General features: G+C 50.5%; 1 protein-coding gene across 1 annotated transcript in view; it reads left to right on the top strand.

Annotated features, from left to right (window-relative positions):
• The window catches only part of LOC119456541 (uncharacterized), a 491,108-nt gene that overhangs the window by 303,659 nt on the left and 165,931 nt on the right, over positions 1 to 21,518 (top strand). The window contains exon 2 of the mRNA XM_037718374.2: positions 18,555 to 18,760. Within this exon, the coding sequence (XP_037574302.1) occupies positions 18,555 to 18,760 (206 nt within the window). The remainder of the gene's footprint in view (positions 1 to 18,554; positions 18,761 to 21,518) is intronic.

Raw genomic sequence — 21,518 nt, forward strand, 5'->3', positions numbered from 1 at the left:
CGGTTGCGCGAAAGCAAGAAACGGGAAGAGGGGGGGGGGAGAGGGGGGGGGGGCAGCTTCTCCTCTGCCAACAACTTCTCCTTTGCCCGACGGTGCCGGTCGCCCGCACCGCCTCTTATCTCCACACGGCTCTGACCTTTGTATGCGCTGTGCATTCGCCGCTCAGTTTCCGTTGAAGCGATAGACCGCGCGAACCTGCGCTTGCTGCCAGCGTTTTGACAGTCGTTGGCTGCGGTCATTCAGTGTGATCTATTCATGTTTGCTTGTGACGCGGCTGACACCACGGATGTTATTCAGTTAGTATGCCAATGTCGTCCAAGCTTTATGCAGCCGCTAAAAATACTATCCCTACTCCGAATAGGTCGATACAATTTGCTATCGCACTCGGGCTTCGCCTTTCCGTCGAAACTGCTGACATTTTTTTTATCAGCGGCAGAGCCAGGACACACCATAATATATATTATATATATATATATATATATACATTTTTAAATATTTCAATAATTCTATATATTCTATAGATATATTCAAGTCAAGAGCTGGTTACCAGAGGCGAAACCAAAAAAATAACTCTGTTGCTGGAACAAAAATTGGTGACGTTTTTGTTGTACACTGAATTGGTTATGCACTCATTTCTGTGCGTTTTATATTTGTATTAGACGATGTGTTCGCAACGCCATCTGTTATACACGTATCATCAGCTGTCCTTTGTATAATCTACACGCATTTTGTTCGCTCATTTTTATCATTTTTCATGTAAACATATCTTCATTCGGTTGATATGCACATGTATATAAACTGTACTGACGCCAAGCATTGTATTCTGATGAAGGCCGGACCCCAGTCGAAACGTCAATAAACCGCTTCATACGCGCGTCTGCTTCACTGTGAATATTTACCCGGATCCAGAATCGCTTTCTTCTGATATATATATATATATATATATATATATATATATATATATATATATATATATTGTAGTGAAGCGTTGGAACTCTGTAGTGGGTCGTTCGCTCCAGCGCCTTGAAGTGGGTCTCCCTCGCCAGTACCTTCTAGTGGGTCTTTTCCTTCGGCTCTCGAGCGCCGCTCGTGCTGAGAGTCCGTGCTGCGCTTTTAGGGGCGAAGCTCCTTAAGGCGGCACCCGTTCGTCCCTCGTCGTAGTAGTAGTGTGTAACCAGTCTGAGAAAAATGAGAAAAAAAATTCCGAAGTTGTGTCCGTAGCGCGGAATCAACCAGGGACCCCTCGCTTCCGAGCGCGCGGCGTTAGCCCACTACGCCACGAAGCACACATAGACACAAGCACCACGATGGCAATAAATACCCAACATTAGACAGTTTTAGTTTAGCGTTAGCGTAATAGCGGGGTTACGGGAAATAGCGTTACCGTTCCGCAAACGAACTTTGCAGAAAGAGAGTTTTAGTATAGCGTGATAGCGTAGTTTACGTGCGGGACGCTATTCCATTACGCTTTGAATTTCGCATACACAGGGCACCTAATTCTATGTGTGTGTGCGTCCGGAAAGTGCGATAGGCAGCGCAATGGAAGCCAGGAGCGCGTTGTATTTTTACTTCACATGTCCGTCGATCTGCAACGAAACAGACAAGCAGTACAAGCTGTCTACCATAGCCTCCGAAATCCTCCCATCTCAGAGGCCATATGCCGTCGTCGCGCCTATCTCCCGACTTTAGCGACAGATGGCGCTCGCATCTCAGAAAAAATTTCTCTCGTTAGGCTTAGGCGCGTTCGAAACGAGAAGCGATCTCGAAAATTTCTCAAGATTAGCCATAACACTCTCTCGGCGAAGCGGCATGAGACTAAGCAAAAGCCGTTTACGCAGTCATTTGCTACGAACAAAGTGAATTCTACAAAAACAACGCCAAATTCAGTTCGAAGCGGGCGACCGGGACCGCCGCCATGTTTTACGTACACTACGTACACCACGCTAACACGGTAACGTTAACTCTGAGAAATAGCGTGCGCACGGTAAACGGTATGGGTCGCTTAGCGTTCTGCGCATGCGCACTTCGATCCCGCTATTCCGGTACGCCCGCTATTCCGGTAACCACGCTAAACTAAAGCTGTCTATTAACGAAAGGCCGCGTTTCTAGCGCGTTTCTAACGCGTTTGTGCTAGCGCATTACGGCCCGTGTAAGAAGCTGGTGTAAGACGCTGTGGCCTCTCCGCCTTACCTTCAACGCGTTTCGAACGCGCTGCCCAAGGCGGTGGCAAGTCAAGTTCAAGTCGAGGAGCGTTTATGAATACGGGGGGTATACTCTCTCAGCAGTCATGTGATGGCGTCGGCAAACGCGGTGCACGTTCCGGCATGTGTAAATGGCTGCGTAAGACGCTGTGGCCGCTCCCCCTTACTAGAGAGTACTGCACGTCTCTAACGCGTTTGTGCTAGCGTCCCCTTAAGCGGGAGATCCGATGATTCCCTCCGGAGCTTCGCCCACTCATCATCATTCACCCCGTGGATATGCTGTGATTTTTTTTGGACAGTCGCCCTTGCGCTGCTTCGAGTGCCATCCAATAAACATCCCTTATAAATTGGTGGAGGTGCTGTACCCTCAAAACCGCTCCGAAGCCCCTTCGATGCCCCTGGAGCTTCGATCCCGTGCACTACCATCTGCCATGCCGCAAGACGCCTCCCAGCAAACGCCTCCTCCCGCACCACCCGCATGTGCCGGTGTCCCACGTCAACGAGATCCACCTATCTTCACTGGCGCGGATGGCACCGACGTGGAGGACTGGCTCGCTATCTACGAGCGCGTGAGCGTACGCAACAAATGGGACGAGGTAGGAAAATTGAGCAACTTGGTATTTTACCTGGCGGGAGTAGCAAGTCTGTGGTACAACAACCACGAGTCCGATTTCCCGACCTGGTCCGCTTTCAAGACTGAAATTATCGACGTATTTGGCCGCCCTGCTGTTCGTAAGCTACCAGCAGAACTGCGTTTGCGCGAACGGGCTCAGCAGGCAGGGGAATCTTTCACCAGTTACATAGAGGACATCCTGGACTTGTGCAAGAAAACCAACGCGACCATGTCCGAGTTGGATAAGATCAAAAATGTCATGAAAGGCATCGACGACGACGCCTTCACCATGCTCCTCGCCAAAAATCCTCGCACGGTGGCAGAGCTAATAACGCTGTGCCAGAGTTATGAGGAGCTACGCCGGCAGCGGTCGTTGACCCGTCGGCCGCCAGCACGGGACGCAGATCTCGCTGGCTTGTCAACCGTTTCTGACTACGCCACCTTGCTGGCAGAAATGAAGACATTTGTGCGCGAAGAAATTGCGCGCCAGCTCTCTCTGCTGCCCTTTGCCCACCCGCAGCATGTGGAACAGCCATCAACCACACTCCCGCCTCCCATCCGCCGAGTGATTGAACAGGAAATCGCCGAAGTCATGTCCGAATGTCACCAGCGCCCTCCGGCACCGGCGCCACTTAGCTACGCTCAAGTTGTCGCTAGACCGGCCCAAGCCATCTCTGCGGCTGCCCCGTTTAGTTACGCCGAAGCCGTCGCTGGACCACCGTCGTTCGCAGCGGTTGTACCGCCTACGTACGCCGATGTCACTAGGCTCCGCTTGCAGCCCACCATGCAGCCATATCAGCAGCCGCTACGTCCACCGCGTCCTGAGCCATGGGTGGGACCCTCTCCGGCCAACCGTTGGCGCACTTCCGACAACCGCCCCATATGCTTTGCGTGCGGTTACGCCGGCCACGTTGCACGTTTTTGCAATCGCGTGCAGCCGCCTAGAGTCGCATCACCCGTAATGAGCCAGTCCAGGCGCCCTAATTACGAACTACCACCGCCTGCGTCACCGACGTTCTGCCCAGCTTCATCTACCCGCCGTTCACCGTCTCCACGACGTCGCTCATTGTCGCCGATGCGGCCACGTCAGGTCGCGCGAGATCGGGAAAACTAGACGTCGCAGTCCACGAGGCAAGGGCTGCGACACTATCGAACTGTGAAAGCCCTCAGCAGAGACCTTCGAACATAATAGACGTGTATGTAGACGGTGTTCGCGCATCTGCCCTTATTGATACTGGAGCCGCCGTATCCGTTATGGACGCCACACTTAACCGTTTCCTACGAAAAGTGACGACTCAACTTTCGGGGCTATCCCTTCGTACGGCTAGCGCCCAAAGTATTCACCCAACAGCAGTATGCACAGCTCGCGTAGTCATTCGGGACGCCATGTATGCCGTCAAATTCATCATCATTCCTGCTTGCTCGCACGACATCATCCTGGGAAGGGATTTTCTCTCCCGCCACAACGCCGTCATTAATTGCACACCCGCCGAAATAGAACTCTCGCCGTTCTCAGAGATGACGCCGGCAGACAGACCATCGCTTTCGAAGAAGATGCTCGTCACAGACGATACCCAAGTGCCTCCGAACGCGTCAGCGGCTGTGTCAGTGTACTGCGACGGTCTCTGCGACACCATTGCACTCCTTTCGCCATCTGATCGCGTTCGCACTAAGAAAGGATTGTTGGTCCCCTTTGCGACAGTGCAACTCACTCACGGTGACAGTGCTATTTTTGTTAGCAATCCATCCCCCTATACTGTCACATTGCTGCGAGGGGAATGTCTCGGCAGAGTGGAACCCCTCGAAGACGCACAAATTGTGGACGCACCCGATGACACGCACTGGCCCAGCTCCTGTACGCTCAGTGCTGTTTCGAAGTCGGATTCGTCGCCCGAAGATGTATTTGGCTCCTCCATCGATGAAAACCTTACGCCGGTCCAGCGTTCACAGCTTCTGTGCCTGTTGGAAGAATTTCGCCCATCTTTCGATGTCGCGCAGACTTCCTTGGGCCGCACGTCCACTGTCACGCATGGCATCGACACTGGCTCCCTACCGCCACTGCGGCAACGTCCATATCGCGTATCTCCTGCAGAGCGTTGTGTAATTAACGAGCAAGTCGACGACATGCTTCGACGGGATGTTATTCGACCATCAAACAGTCCCTGGGCGTCTCCGGTCGTTCTTGTTGCGAGGAAGGACGGTTCCGTACGGTTCTGTGTGGACTACCGACGGCTCAACAAGATAACCCGCAAGGACGTCTATCCGCTGCCACGAATAGACGACGCGATTGACAGCCTCCAAGGAGCTGAATTCTTTTCATAGCTCGATTTGCGCTCAGGGTACTGGCAAGTCCCTATCGCTGAGGACGCTCGACCGAAGACAGCCTTCGTCACGCCCGACGGCTTGTACGAATTCAACGTCATGCCGTTCGGACTGTGTAATGCGCCCGCGACCTTCGAGCGCATGATGGATACCGTCTTGCGCAACCTAAAGTGGCACACGTGCTTGTGCTACCTCGACGACGTCGTCGTTTTCGCGCCGGACTTCTCCGCGCATCTTCAACGTCTCCGGCATGTTTTGACGCGTTTGAGCAACGCCGGCCTACAGTTGAATCTAAAGAAGTGCCGATTTGCAGCACGGCAGCTGACAATACTGGGCTACGTCGTGTCCAAGGATGGAATTCTCCCAGATCCTGCCAAGCTTCGGGCCGTAGCCGAGTTCCCCAGACCTACGTCCGTCAAAGAACTGCGCAGTTTCGTAGGACTGTGTTCCTACTTTCTACGTTTCATTCGAAACTTCGCCACTATTATATCGCCACTGACGAAGCTCCTTGGCAGTACGGGGCCCCTCGACTCGTGGTCGTCAGTGTGCGAGGACGCGTTCGCAAAGCTCCGTCGTTTGTTGACGTCTCCGCCCATACTACGCACTACGACCCTACGGCCCCTACAGAGATACACACAGGGACGCCAGCGGTGTTGGCCTTGGCGCTGTCCTTGCGCAGCGCAAGCCAGGGTTCCCTGAATATGTCGTGGCGTATGCAAGTCGTACGCTTACTAAAGCCGAGGCCAACTACACCGTCTCCGAAAAAGAATGCCTGGCGATCATCTGGGCCCTTACGAAGTTTCGCCCTTATTTGTATGGTCGCCCGTTCGATGTCGTTACTGACCACCATGCACTATGCTGGCTGTCATCGTTGAAGGATCCCTCAGGCCGTCTCGCCCGTTGGGCACGTCGTCTGCAGGACTACGACAACCGCGTGCTCTACCGCAACGGACGCCAACATGCCGACGCCGACGCCCTCTCGCGCTCTCCCTTACCCGACGACAACGCCCGCTGCTCAGGAACTCAGCTGGCCGTTTCTTCCATCGACCTTCACACCATCGCTACAGAACAGCGCAAGGACCAATAGATTGTCTCGCTGATAGACTTGCTCACTGATCCGTCGGCAACACCACCCACTCGCGCATTGTGTCGTCAGGCCCACCATTTCGCCGTTCGCGACGAGCTCCTTCACCGACGCAATTAGAGCGCCGACGGCCGCCAGTGGTTACCGGTAGTACCCCGCAGTCTCCGTTCTAAAATATGCGAATCGTTCCACTCTGATCCGCAGTGTGCACACTCTGGGGTATACATAACTCACCGCCAAATTCGACAACGGTACTTTTGGCGGGGAATGTACCGGTACGTGCAGAAATTTGTTCGCTCCTGCCTCGATTGTCAGCGCCGGAAATCTTCGCCGCACCTCTCGCCAGCAGGTCTACAACCTTTGCCATGTCCTAACCGGCCGTTTGGGCGCGTTGGCATCGATTTATACGGACCTCTTCCTCTGACGTCGGCTGGTAACCGCTGGGCCATCGTCGCTGTTGACCATCTCACGCGATACGCCGAAACTGCCGCCCTTCCAGCGGCTACAGCACGAGATGTTGCCTCTTTCCTACTTCACCGATTCATACTGCGTCACGGTCCACCCCTGGAGCTACTCAGCGATCGAGGCCGTGTCTTCTTGTCGGAAGTCGTCGAAGCCATTCTCAAAGAGTGTCACGTCGTTCACCGCAAAACTACTGCTTACCACCCACAGACAAACGGTCTCACAGAGCGATTTAACCGCACGCTCGGCGACATGATCTCAATGTACATCGCTGCCGACCACACCAATTGGGATGCCACTCTGCCCTTCGTCACCTACGCCTACAATACCGCCCCTCAGAGTACTACTGGCTTCTCACCGTTCTTCTTATTGTACGGCCGCCACCCGTCGCACACGATTGACACGATCCTTCCATACAAACCAGACACGTCTGAGTATACCCCTATATCTGCCACAGCCAGACATGCTGAAGAGTGTCGCGACCTGGCCCGGACCTTTACTACAAATGAACAAGAGCGGCAGAAGAGCATTCGCGGCGACACCAGCACTTCTGCGCCCACATTTTTTCCTGGGGCGCTCGTCTGGCTCTCAGTCCCTACCACCGCAACTGGACTCTCTTCGAAACTGCTGCCCAAATACGAAGGCCCCTACCGTGTCGTTGAACGCACGTCCCCACTAAATTACCTCATCGAACCCGTTGAACCGTCTTCGGACATGCGCCGTCGAGGGCGCGACATCGTCAATGTGGAGCGCCTCAAGATCTACCATGCCCCACTCATGGTGACAACCTGTTAAGTCGCCGGGCGGCTCCCTTTTCACACCCGGGGTAATTGTAGTGAAGCGTTGGAACTCTGTAGTGGGTCGTTCGCTCCAGCGCCCTGAAGTGGGTCTCCCTCGCCAGTACCTTCTAGTGGGTCTTTTCCTTCGGCTCTCGAGCGCCGCTCGTGCTCAGAGTCCGTGCTGCGCTTTTTGGACAGTCGCCCTTGCGCTGCTTCGAGTGCCATCCAATAAACATCCCTATAATATATATATATATATATATATATATATATATATATATATATATATATTGTCACGGAGCAGTGGGGCATGGTGGTATATATATATATATATATATATATATATATCAAGGGAGCGATTTATTGCTGCAGACACGTGAGGCTCCATGAACAGTTTGGAACAGAACATTTAGGTGTGGTCACTGACATTTAAATTTCCGTGCGACGACTAATTGTGGAGAAACCATTGACGATGATTGTCCATGCAATCGAATAGCTCCTTACGCTTCTAGAAAGCTACTTGCTTTAATATCGGAATGGGATACACTTGAAAGCGTATGCGTGTTGCAGCGACAATATTTAGGTAGCGTTTTGTATGTCATTGCGTAATTACGCGCAGAGAACACAGCCGTTAACCAGCACGTCTGGGGGGGGGGGGGGGGGGGGTAGTATAGGTGGCTATACATGTAAGTCGATTTTCAATACGCGTGATGTTTCGTGCGGCTCGAGCGCCGGCGTGGAAGGTGACTGCCACCGCCGCCACAGGAAGAGAGGGTTGCGGTAGAAGATGGGGGCTGTATTTTCTGAGTGCGCCAATGCAGCCCCATCCGACACCCCCAATGTATTTCGCGATAGCACGTGCGTTTCAAAGAGCTGGCGTCCTGCGACGGAACGTGGCGTGCAACTCGGTCCACTCTGGAAACGCGCGACGCAGACCGGCCGTGCTCGGTCCAACGAGAGCCTTTGCATCGGCGTGGTTATTGTAGCGTCGCCACCGATCACCATTGAATCGGGCGAAATATAGCCAGAGAATGCTGCTATTCGCTTTGCAATTTCGCTGCTGCGCTGGAAGCGGTAGCGAGATTTAGCTGTCGTTGTTCTAACAATACGTGTGGACGACATGTTGGCGGGACGCAGCGCGCGAGGCTACGGCTGCTGCGTGGGAGAAACAGCGCCTGGTAGCTACCAGGCGTCTCAGAATGCGTTTGTCTGATGCTACCAGACAAAGGGATAAAACGGTGAATCTGATTGTTTCGGAATTTTCGCTGTACCTCCGGTTTAAATGGAACAGGCTTAAGTAGGACACGGGGCTCGGACATTTGCCTATCGGTGCTTACTATAGACGTAAAGGTACCTCTTCTTCTCCCTTGCATGGAATTGTACGATTTAAAAGTTTAAGCAGTTTGATGCCGCGCTGTGAGTTTTCGAGAGTAGACGGCGCTCCGCATGCATGTAGCTGACGGACACGCTATATCATGCAATCACGCTCCTGACTGTATAAAATCAGCTGTAGCTTCCACTTCGGCGATAAAATATTGCGACATAGGTTAGAGTCGCAATAAATTGTTCGCGGAGGAAATATTAGTTCTGACAATTGTTATTAGAATCCGATATACACAAGCCTAAGGCAATTATTTGAGCAAAGTTTATGATTTATCGTAGCTTCAGTGTCTATAGCCACAGTGGCGCCATAAGCTCAGGAAGCAAAGCGTGAGCGCCAACCTCTATTGTAATACTGACGCCTTGCGCACAGCGCAAAGCCAGACCTGAACGCGGAAATGCGGGATAGTTGGCCATTCAAACTTCCATCCATTTTGGCAGCGCGAAAGAGAGACAAGGGAAGCGCACAAGAAGGACGAGTGTTGGCCCTGCTTGTGTGCAACTCCTGCCTAGTTTATACAGAAGCCATCGTCGCACACAAACAGAACCAACACCCGTCCTGTTTGTGTGCGACTCTTGTCTAGTCTTTCTGTTGCGCCGCCAGAATGCATGAAATGTCGCAAACATCCTAAACTTATGGGGCCCTTCTTCTAAAGCTCTCTATTATTCTCCTTGGCATAGCGTCACGCACGTAGCATCTGCGCTAAATGAAGTTGCCAAACGCGCACTCCAAATTAAACTTGCACGGCCAACAGCACACTGACTGCCAGCGTCCTCTTGTGAGGACATTTGTGTTGCGCAGCGAAACTCCGCAGTTGTGGCCAGCGCCAGCAAACCAAGACGAGCACGTATTAAGAGGGCACCCGCCATATGCCGGATGACAAGATCGATAAACACGCGTAGCCTGGTCGCGCGCAGAGATGGCTTAGCGGCCGGGCCGAAACCCAAAGCTCGGTCCGCGCCGGTGCAGGGGATGTGCCGGACCATCTTTTCCGGCTCTTGTCCGGCGCCGCTTGAATATTTATGAGGTTTTAAAGGTCATTACGTCCGGTCGGGATCACGGAGCCTGCATCGGCCTGAGGTCGTTTCCAAAGCGGCCGCCGGAAGAGGACGGCGGATCAAGACGGCAGAGAATCAACCAGTCGAGGAGGGTGATCAGCAAGGAGGAGAAGGTTGGAAGTGCGTTTGGAGCTGTGATGCGGATCACATCGTGTACACAGTGTCTGCCGAGAGCCGCCTCCCCCTACGAAGAGGCTCTGTGGAGTGAATCGCTCTCAGAGGAAATGGGCGTCATCGAATGACGTTCGCGTGTCGGTGTCCAGAAGGCTCATCTTTTCACTTATGCACGTCTGCTACTTTATTTATCCGGGGTCATTCAAGAGACGTGTTTTCGTGCAACTCTTCACACATGCCTGCACCAAAAAGCGTGACCCTTTATTGGTGCCAAAACATCGTTATTTGCACCAAAGCACATACCGGCGTGAATACAGCAGATGCCCGTTACTTGGACCATTTGAAGACGCTGATGTTTCCGTGTTTATAGTCTAGTAAATGTTGGGCTTCCTTCATGAATGCCATAAGAATTATCACAACTTTGTAACTCGTGCGCAGCGTTTGCGATCATGAAAATGAGCGTTCAATGGCATCGGTGACACCAACATCGGCGACTGACTTTCGTCGTACGAACGGATGGGCAACTATAACCATTGGCACGAACTGACAAAAATCACCTACGTTATTGTGCTGCGGTTGGAGTACCAGGACTGGGATTATTTTTCCCGCCCGGCTATTCCGTTACGCTGACGATGCCCATTGTCAACATCGGCGCTATTGTGGCGTCATGAGGTCGCGTCCTGTTACTTAGCTTCACCGTCGTCGTATGTATAGGCTGAAAAAGTATTTCCATCACCTAAGAAGCACTCATCCTGACTGCTTCAGACTAAAGGAAATCACGGCTGTGGACAACACGAAGGACGCCGACAGGAAGACGCAGGCTCAGCCACCATGGAACAGCGTCGAGCCCCACTTGCGTAGCGCTGGCGATGCGGAGCTCTGCACGGCGCACGTCCTTACAGAGCCGTTTCGGAGCCGCTTGTCCCCTCGGTTCTGCAGACTTTGGCTAAGCCTCATCTGTCCGGACGTTTTGAAGGGAAGAAGGCCTAGCCTGTGGTGCATTGGGCTTGTCGTGTCACTGGCAATGCACACTTTCTTTGGTTCATGGTAGTTTATACTTAGAAACTACTGAAACACTCATTGACGTACACAAACACACAAAAACGTCCAAATGCTTAATTTCAAGCGATCCTGCGAAATAGACGCGGGCATAAACGAACACACCCCTCGTTCGACAGGCCTTTTTTAAAGGTAGGGTGCACAGTAAAAGCACCGGAGTTCTTGTGGTATACATTCTGTGTGTCTTTATTCTTTCGTTTATTTAACGCCCTTTCATATGTTAGGAACACCGTACCGATGTACTATTTCAAAATGCTTAAAGGCACAGGCATGACAAGCATGAACAATTCTGGCCCTCACGGCTCTCTTTCGCTCACGGTAGCTCCCGTCTTTTGATGACTGAAGCACTCGTTGAGATTCACGAGCTCAAGAACGCCTGGTAACGCTGACGCACGTCGTTCTTCATTCCTGAACGCATCCATTGCGACCGGCCCAGAAGCAGTGGGGGGCTAGAGAAAAGCTAAATTCTTTGAGTTTTCATATAGGAGAATCAGCGCAAAGGGAACGGCAACACAAGACAGAGAAGTACAAAGGACCGGTGCTCTGTACTTCTCTAAGCCTGAATATGACACCTCGATTAGTGGTGTTTTGGGAAAACGCCTCATGAATCCGTCCTGCGAAAATGCCGCACCAAAGGCAAAGAGTTACACAGACCGAGTTAGGTAGCACCACCACATGACCTAAGAAATTGTGCTAGTCGCAGACCACCGCCATTCCCGCGGGATTGCACACCACCCCCATGTGATTACTTTCGTTGTTCGTGTACCAGACTCACTGGTCATCTAGATTGGTTCAGAAATCAAATAGCCCTAAATATGTTTTTACCACGCTGCTCGTGCTGCAACAATCCTTGACTCAAGCGCAGGCTTACATACCGAGTATTCAAAATTAAGCTTTATGGTTTTCCTAAATTTGCGCACTGCAGGAGGCACGGGAACACCACCTGTGAAAATAAGTTATGTGGCCAGGGGGACACAAAGTGAGATGATAATTATCGCTGTCAGCAGCCGAATCAACTAAAATTGAACAATTAACTTTTTATTGACTGCAGTAAGTGTGTATGTTTGTATTCAAATGTTAGAGGTAGTGGTGTTTCTACACAGTTTCACTTGGAAGAATTCTTTTAGCCTGTCTGTGCTCTGAGATATCTGACTCCAAATTTTAATTGCCGTTCGCATGATTACGCATGCAAGAGAGTAGGGATCGGCGCAAAGCTACTCGCTGATGTGACGCGGCTGTTGCGTGCGGCGTTTAGTCTGACAACAGAGCGGAGGCATAGGCAAAGATTGTAACAGTTCCACTTCCATTCTCGGCTGGCGAAATCAAGATATGACAGCGCGGTGTACCGTACGCAGTACGCATGATCCTGTTAAACGCGATAACAGGAGATAATTTTTCGGCACATTTTTGTATTACTCGCGATCACACAAGGACATCATCTTGTAAACGCGTTAGCTTCACAGTCATCTACTAGAGTACTTCCGGAATAGCGGCGCCTCTGTACGGAAGGATAACCAAGAATGTCCAGATGGAGTCCCTTCGGTCTAATATGGCTGCTTCTGGCGGGACGAGGTAGATTCTACCGAAGAAAAAGTAGGCGGGGTACTTGCAATTGCTGAGATGAATGGCAACGCTTCATTGTCAATGCGGCTGTACGCGGTTCGCCACCCACACCATCCCCTTCCAACTAGGCCTACCTTCAGAAACGCGTTTCGGCGCCTTCGCACAACAGGGTCAGTCCATCGTCCGAGACAGACCAAGAAGACAATCGTCGATGAAGATTCTAAAATCGACGTTGTAGCGTGCCTAATGTCGATACCAGAATTCGGCATCCGACCGACTGCCGATCAGTGCGGTCGCAGCGTTGGAACAGTCGCAGATGTGCTAAGAAAGCGTAATTTCCATCCCTATCATGTTTGCCTTCACCAGGACCTAAGTGACTTTGAATGGCGGGTTGATTCCTGCAATTGAGGCATGATTGAAATTGATGAAGAAAAGGATTTCTTACACAGAATAATTTGGACAGATGAAGCTCGGTTTTGTCGCAATGGCACTGTAATGTTCACAACGCGCATTATTGGTCACAAGAAAATCCACAGTGGCTGCGGCAGCGCAAGCATCAAGTTCACTGGAGTGTGGCATGCTGGGAGACCGGATCATTGACCCTGACTTCTTTTAGTACAACTTGAACGGAAAGATGTACACGGAAGAAGTATTAGGCGTTGTCGTCGACGACTTTGTCTCCAATCTTTCCCTGAATGAAATGCGCTAAGTGTGGTTCCTGCACGACGGAGCACCACATCTCTCCACCACGGCAAAGAGCTGGTTGGACTCACGTTTTCCACGACAGTGGATCGGGCGTGCAGGAGAGATGTTTTGGCCGCCGCGATGCCCTTTCTCCGCGAGGCTTTTTCCTTTGGGGCTACGCTAAAGATCGAGTTTATGCAACAGAGCCCAGTGATGTCAATGATATGAAGCACAAGATAACTCGTGTCTGCCTGTGCGAGCATCCGTCCAGAAGTACTGCGCAGAGTTACTGAGTCGACGCGAGAGCGGTTTATGCTTTGTGTTGCTATGGAAGGGAGGCATTTTGAACATCTTTTAGGGCATTTACATCTGGATGGGTCAAGTGTTTTCAGGAGATTTGTGCATGACTACACCAAACTTAAAGCGGCAGTATGAAATATTTGTTAGCATAGCTAAAACGGTTTCTGCTGTTGATAGTGTTCGCCCCATTATCTCGGCATGGCAGCTGCCGCCATCGTTACAGGCTGCATGTTACGACAGCGGTTCCGGGTTCTTCAAGTTTTTATTTCTTCAGCCGAGAGGGGAAGAGGGACAGTTAGCATCTTTGCCAATGCCTCCACCCCGTTGTCAGACTAAACGCCGCACGCAACGGCTGCGTCACATCAGGGAGGAGCTTTGAGCTGATCCTAACTCTCTTGCATGCGTAATCATGCGGAACGACAGTTAAAATTTGGAGTCGGATATCTCGGAGCGCAGACACGCTTGAAGAATTCTTCCAAGTGATACAATGTAGAAACACTACTACCTCTAACTTTTCAATACAAACATACTGTGATGCAGGTTCTTTTCTTTAATGGTTCATACTTTTCTCTGAGGCGAAGCCTCCGAGAGCCCAATGGAGGACAAAGCCGTTTGTTGTAAAACGCACCAAAAACGTTTAATAGACCTAGTGTAAAAAGAAACGCAAGTCATACCAACAATGAAAAAAATCACAACAAGAAACACACTCGGAGCTAGAACGGTATCAACGACACGCGAGTTATGGCAGGCCGCGAGTGTGAGTGCGCTCAACAGTTCGAGGTGGAGAAGCGAAGACGAGGCGACGAGAGAAGCGGTGTCCAACAGTCGGTGTGTTGGACGGGCTACCAACAGCCCTGGCTTGGCGGCTTGGTGGCATTTGCACTTGGAGGCAGCGTTCTGGCCAGGCAGCTGGGCGCAAACTCGGGTCCGACTGCTCACGCTCTGCCTGCGGGCGCAGGAGTTCGCCGGCCTCGGACAACAGTTCGTGATCGGGTGGAGTGGTGAAACCCGGGAACAGGATGGCAGGAGGCCCCGCGGTCGGGTGAAGCCCTGGCGGCTCGGGTCCGGAACCTGACGGCCCGTCTTCAACTGCCGGTTCGGTGACCGACCTTCTCCTGACATCGCTTCCTGGAACTCCCCCACTTCTGCCAGCGCGCCTCGCTTTTTTGCCGCTCTGGCCGAATCGTCTTTTGCTGATTGGCCGCTCGAAGCTCCGTGTTTTCTTCTCACTGGATTCCTTTTTTCCCTTTTATTTTCTTTTGCGTCGCGCGTTCTCGTGCCGGGCGCTCTTCGACGTCGTTGTTTGCCATCCAGCACGGAATTCACCTCCGCGCGCGCACTCTTTGTTGCCTGCTTCTTTTCGTCCTCCATCCACCGCAGCGTGATGCGCAATCCACACATCACACATACCCACTTATTGCAGTCAACAAAAAGTTAATTATTCAATTTTAGGTAATGGGGCTACTGACAGCGATAATTATCATCTCACTTTGTGCCCCCCCCCCCCCCCCCCGCCACATAACTTATTTGCACAGGTGGTCTTCACGTGCCTTCCAGTGCCTAATTTTAAGAATACCATGAAGCTTTATTTTGAACACCCTGTAGAACCACATTGTGACCCATGTTTGACCCTCAGTATGACCCTTTTTCAAGGGATTCCTTAAAAAAAGATTGTTCCACCGACCGAAACTGTAGGATAAATAAACCTAAGATAACCGCGAAGTTGTGCTTCTCTCTCTCTCTCTCTCTATATATATATATATATATATATATATATATATACAGGGTGTCCCAGCTATCATGCAGCACGATTAAAAAAAAAGAGGAACGGCGTTACGCGACGCAAACCTAGTGCGTATTGTTTCCAGTACAGGGGAGTAGTCGCCAGTAATTTTTTTCGTTACTGAGAGTTCATTAGCTAATTGTACTTAATAATCTAACTCGAGAAGTACTGTCCTGATTGTCAAAAGTATCAATGCGAAAATTGTAGAGCAACATGAAAAACTCCCGATATAGCTTTCTGTTGCTCAGTATGTGCTACATAAAAGTGATTTTCCGAGTGTGAAAGAAGCCCTCGAATACACGCAGAATTGCCGCGCGAATGGCCGCTCGAGGCACTTTGCGTGTATTCGCGGGCTTCTTTCATGCTCAGAAAAACGCTTTTATGTAGCAAGTATTGGGCAACAGAAAGCTGTATCGGGAGTTTTTCATGTTGCTCTACAACTTTCTCATTGACACTTTGATAATTAGGGCAGTATTTCTCGAGTTAGATAATTAATTACAATTAGCTAATTAAATCTCAGTAACGAAAAAAATTACTGGCGGCTACTCCACTGTAGTGGAAACAATATGCACTAGGTTTGCTTCCTATTTTTTTAAATCGTGCTGCGTGATAGCTGGGACACCCTGTATACACATGTGTATTAAGTTATACTTGCAATGCCGCTGTGATTTCCTGGCTAGTATATTAGTTATTGATGAAAGCTAAGTTGCTCATTCCGTTATGCAGATTCTCTGCGCCCGCGGCAATAAATTTGGACAACTGGGAGCGGATGCTCAGTCTGGGCGCTTTCCGTCTGCGAGGAGAAATCAATTGATCCGTTCGGGAGAGCACAGCCGAGGAGAGCAGAAGCCGACAGGGGGGAGGCGTTCACGGAAAGGCTTTGAGTGATGGGCCGCGAGTAAGGGGAGAACAGAATCTCATCATTCTTGGCGACGGCCGAGACTGCCTCCGTGGAGACTGGCATTAGCGAGCGAACCCCCTCGGAACCTACTGAAGATAATAGATAGATGAACAAGTAGGCTGGGTATGGGGCACCTTGTAAACATGGCAGCAGGGAGAAAGGCCTCCGTCATACGGACATGATCAAAGCATGTACGTTGCGACTAGAAAATGGAGGCAAACGCGAAATACCAGTGCCAAATGTACCATCGTCACCGGTGTTACGCATGCAGGGCAGAACACACACAAAGAGCTGAGAGTAGAAAACGAAATACTGCGGGTAACGGGGCTTGCTATGTTGCTACAGCTGTATAAGGATCGAAGTTTAGGCGACGCATTGTTGTCCAACGCCGAATACATCTGTGAAAGAAAGCGAAAGGAAATAATCACCAGGAGGACAGTGCTGGCGAAAGACGCACCGTGAGAACATGGAAGGGCAGGCGAGATGCGGGGCCAATTTGTTTCACGCCTTCGGTGTCGATACCTAGAGTGCGGTAAAGGGGCGCCGAGCATTTTTCCGGCTGATTTTCAGCAATTTGGAAACCCGCATGCGCTTGGCTGCGTGATAACGGGGTGGTGACATAGAGTTCATAGAACCAACTCAGTTTCAAAGCTCCGCTGATAACTTGGGCCCCGTGGCGGTCGCGAAAACTAACGGCGCTGCGATCGAGTCGCGCTACCGGCAGCGCTTCCGGTTGCGCGCCTTGGTTGCTGCAGGTTACGGTGCTGCGCATTTGTTGCGTCCTGCAGAAGGTCGTTCGGAGGCTTGAGGGCTGGTCGGCGGAGCCTGACTTGTGCCGAGCATGCTGACGTCTTTTGCACCGGGTTCAACAAGCGGCTACAAGTCGAAGCGCTACATTTAATGCGTAAACATTCTTTAGCGAGTCCGTCAAGCCAAAACTGCAACGCCTTCCTTGTACCTGCACAAAATGCGTAATATACTAACTTAAAATGTTAATCATTATAATGTAAATGTAGATGATTGGTAGCTTTATAAGAGATAAGGAACAATTAAAAATTGATCAGAGGGAATACCCATATGGATACATAGAACTCCATAGAGAATGCATAGGGGAGCTTATAGTATTTTTTTTTTATCCAGCGGCCGTGGTGGGGGTGAGCCAAATGAAATTTGGGGGTGGGCCAGCGCGCAATATGACTGTAACTTTGGCCAAGGAAGTGCATAGCTTATACAGGGTGTCCCGACTATCATGCACCAATATTTAAAAATATGCAAATGCCACTTAGCTGGACAGAACCAAGGTAATGTTGTTTGCTGTCGCTTGGAGATACTCATATTATTTTGTGCATTCCTCCTAAATACATAATTAGTCTTAATTAATTAATCAACTTCTCAAATATTATTGCATTAAAAGAGTAAATCAGAAAATTGTATAGCAGCATGAAAAACTCCCGATACAGCTTTCTGTTGCTCGATACGTGCTACATAAAAGTGTTTTTCCGAGCGTGAAAGACGCCCGCTAATACACGCAAAATTTCCGCGCGACTGGCCGCTCGAGGCACTCACCGGCTCGATCGCTATCTATACGGATTCTCTTTAGACAAGTATACTCTACACCAGTCGCCTCGTATCTGCCAGGGCCGCGATTTTGTAGCGATGCCTTATGACTTATTCTATACTAGCTTTATCATTCACCGCTCACGGCCGGCTGATCCCGTTGATAACGCGAGCGGACCGTCGCTCTGACCACTGACAAAGCGCGATAAGCGCGAAAAGGCATTATTACCGGGAAGGCATCGCTACAAAATACCGGCCCGGGACGCTGTTGCTTCTGCCAAGCATGCTGCGTCACACACCAAGACGTCGCACCTGCGCGTGCAGCTTATAAGCGCAACGCTAAACCTTTCTACACGTGTCAATTATTCATCCCTCGAAATTTGTGCGCGTTTGTTGTCATCTCTTGTTGCTTATGAGTGTATACTACATTACCGGAAATCTATAGTAAGTGCTGCTTGATACGCTCTTTTGTATTTCTTTGTGCGTCGCAGTATCCATGCAGTTTCACTGAGAACATTACGATGCCAAAACCACATGTCGTTGACAGCCGAATATTACATGAACGGGAAGTGTCGCTACCTTCCTCTATTTTCTTGTAGCCAGTGACATTGAGCAAAATTTCGTTTACGTACGGAATGCGTCCTCTTTCTCAAAGTGAATGCTCTGCCTATCGTTTGCTTTTCACTGGCGCAGTGGGCAGCGGTTTGCGTCTCCTGCGGCTGGATGTTCCGTCCGTGGCACGTCGAGGAGAACCCGTGTGGCTCAACTGCAGCTACGACCTTGAGCGCGATCAGCTCTACTCCATCAAGTGGTACAAGAACAATGTCGAGATCTATCGGTACCTGCCCAGCGAGACGCCTCGAGTGAAGGTCTACAACATGCCCGGCATACACATCGACGTGAGTAGGTTTACACGTTTCTATTGTAGTGCATACATGCAAAGCGACCTCGAGGCCGTTTGCGGTGTACTGCGCAGTAGCACGACGACGAAGCGGGTTTGTCTTGCACCACGGACAATAGTGACGGCATCAGCTAATGTACAAACTTAAACAGACCGACAACCAGCCGGAATGTGATTTTGGTGGAAGTGAAAAGACCGTGATCTACAGTGATAGGCATGCTGTTCGTGGTTTACGTAGGAATTATAATTATTAAATTGGCACAGAAAGTCGCGAAATGCGGTATGTCTCGACTCTTTGAGACTGAGGCACACTCGGCCACAAAATATTGCGGGGCACGCGAGCGCGTGGCGAAACGGTCCTCCGCGCCTACTGGTGCCGCACCCCTGGTGTCGAGACCGACGCTTGCGCGCATGCGCGTCCCTCCGTGACTGCAAGCGTGCATGTTTCTGCGTTTCTTCGTTGCGCGCCGGCGATATCAGAGTGCAGCCGCGATTGGTGCTGTGGCGGCTTCGACGGGCAAAACTATGTGAAGCGTGAGCGTGCGCGCGCCACACCGGTCGCTTTTTGTCGAGTCAGGAGCGCGGATGCATATCTACGGTCGCGAACAAAACAGGTCTTTTTTTTTTCTGCACTGCGCCTTTCCGTGGCCAATGATCGCTCCTTATTTCTTCTCACGAACGGGACGTTCTCCCACAGAAGAGTGTGGCAGAAAAGGCGCTCTATAGAAAGAGCCGGGCAAGGTGAAGTATTTATTTCTGTCGTTTTGCCCGTCGAAGCTGCCACAGCACCAACCGCAAGAGGGTCCCCTCGCGGCTGCACTCGGATATCGCCGGCGCACAAGGAAGAAGAGCAGAAACATGCACTCTTGCAGTCACGGAGGGACGCGTAGGCTTCGGCGCCAGTAGGCGAGGAGGAGCGTTTCGCCCGCGTGCCCCGCAACATTTTGCGGCCGAGTTTACCAGGGATGGATTCTTACAAGACCGCCGATTATTGCACGTAAGTCGACTGCCATCAAGTGTACCAAACGTATTGTTTCAAATCGCCATAGTGATATTTAATAGCCGTTTGCGCTCTATTCTGTACGTATCAAGATCAAAGAAAAGTTCACGCCTACAAGCGGCCCTGCTTATTCGGCAACGAGTAGAACGACAGAACCCTCATTGTATAGCTGCGCCCATATTGCTGTTTCACGCGCTTGTTCGCATGCATGTAAGTTCTGATCGCGCATTCGAGCTACAATTATTTGCTCCATCTCACTCAGTTTTTCAAGGGCCGACATGCATCCGAATGGCAACATGCTGAACGGTGCGTCACGCGTTGAATTACAGGGTAGTAAAAACAATTTCTCCCATGAAAACTTCGCTTGACTTGTCTAAAAAGAACTTGGCTTGACTTATGTATGACGAAACCAGGTAGACAGGAGAGGAAACCATGAGAGCACTTAGCTACTATTACGTGCAGAAATAATTTAACAGTTCAGGAAGCAATGAGCCACATAAACATCAGCTTGATAAACGAAAGTATAATTTCCCACAGCTAGAGACACACTGTTTTCCACGAATACTGGTTTACAATCGCTATCGCGATCACAGCTCATTGTTTCCAGCATAGGAAAGAATAATTCTGTAAAATTATTTGTGGATTTGTTCTACGTTGTTCTGGCTACAAATGGCATGGCAGTGGCATCACATTACCGTGAACTTGGCAGCAACGCCCGAGATAAGCGTTGACGTACGGCCTAGGCAGTAAGCAAGCGTTTCGACTTTTTGCACTTTGTATGCTTTGCATGTTGCTTCGGGTGACCGTACCACTCTCGAAAAGTAAACCTTTTTCTTATGCCTCGTGGTGTGCCTCGACACTCTGTGAAGAATGGCCAGCATTCAGTGTTTCGGCTGGCATCGTTTAACGGGCGAAAAACCGAAACGCCGCGGTCTGCACAAGATCATGGTGCCGGTGTTCTGATGGCTTCGATGAGCAGCGAAGCGACGCTGTTCAATCTGTATGGTATCGTCGCACGTACTTTGTCCAACAGATCCAGATCAGAGCAAGAGTACAGGAATAGCAGTGTGACCTGTTACAGGATATGCTTGCCTTAGTGCCGAGTGGAACTATTGGGCTCATTGTTGCTCGTTAGCAGATCATCGATCTCCATCACTCCCCCTCCCCGCAAGATATCCAGACACCGTGGGAGGGAGCGTGCTCATTTTTCTGTATCGCCAAAGTCGCACGCATTCAGAGCACAATCTGCACCATGGTAAATAAACCAGGGTAAACAAGCAGAACGGCTGTGACTTAGACTGCACGAAACAGGGTAAACAAATTAGCTACTACTTGGCATGAACCGAAGTGACTCAACCAAAATTAAAAAAGTTGGGCGAGCTGGAAGCGACTCCTTATTTTGCGAAGGGTCTATAACGCTGTTTGAGATTCAGACATACGCTAAATCAAGATGAACATTTATTTACAGTTCACAACATCGGGACGCCATATCTCACGTCTAGTTAAAACACGTCTAAGAAAAAAAACTTACTTGCGTGCGCATTGGCCTTACGTATTGCGTTCGCAGCCGCTGCGGACCCTAAACTAAAACTGTCGAATAATGACATTGTCCACAGAGCACTTTGTATACACCGAGCGCTTCGTCGCTAATAGATAACAGCGTTCTACCCATTCATGAATTGTTTCAAAGTGTGGGCACATCTGTCATCTCCATCGCTAAGTAGGTGACGTTAGTTGCAGTGTACACATTATTGCA

This window comes from Dermacentor silvarum, chromosome 6, assembly GCF_013339745.2.
Source record: "Dermacentor silvarum isolate Dsil-2018 chromosome 6, BIME_Dsil_1.4, whole genome shotgun sequence".
Lineage (NCBI taxonomy): Eukaryota > Metazoa > Arthropoda > Arachnida > Ixodida > Ixodidae > Dermacentor > Dermacentor silvarum.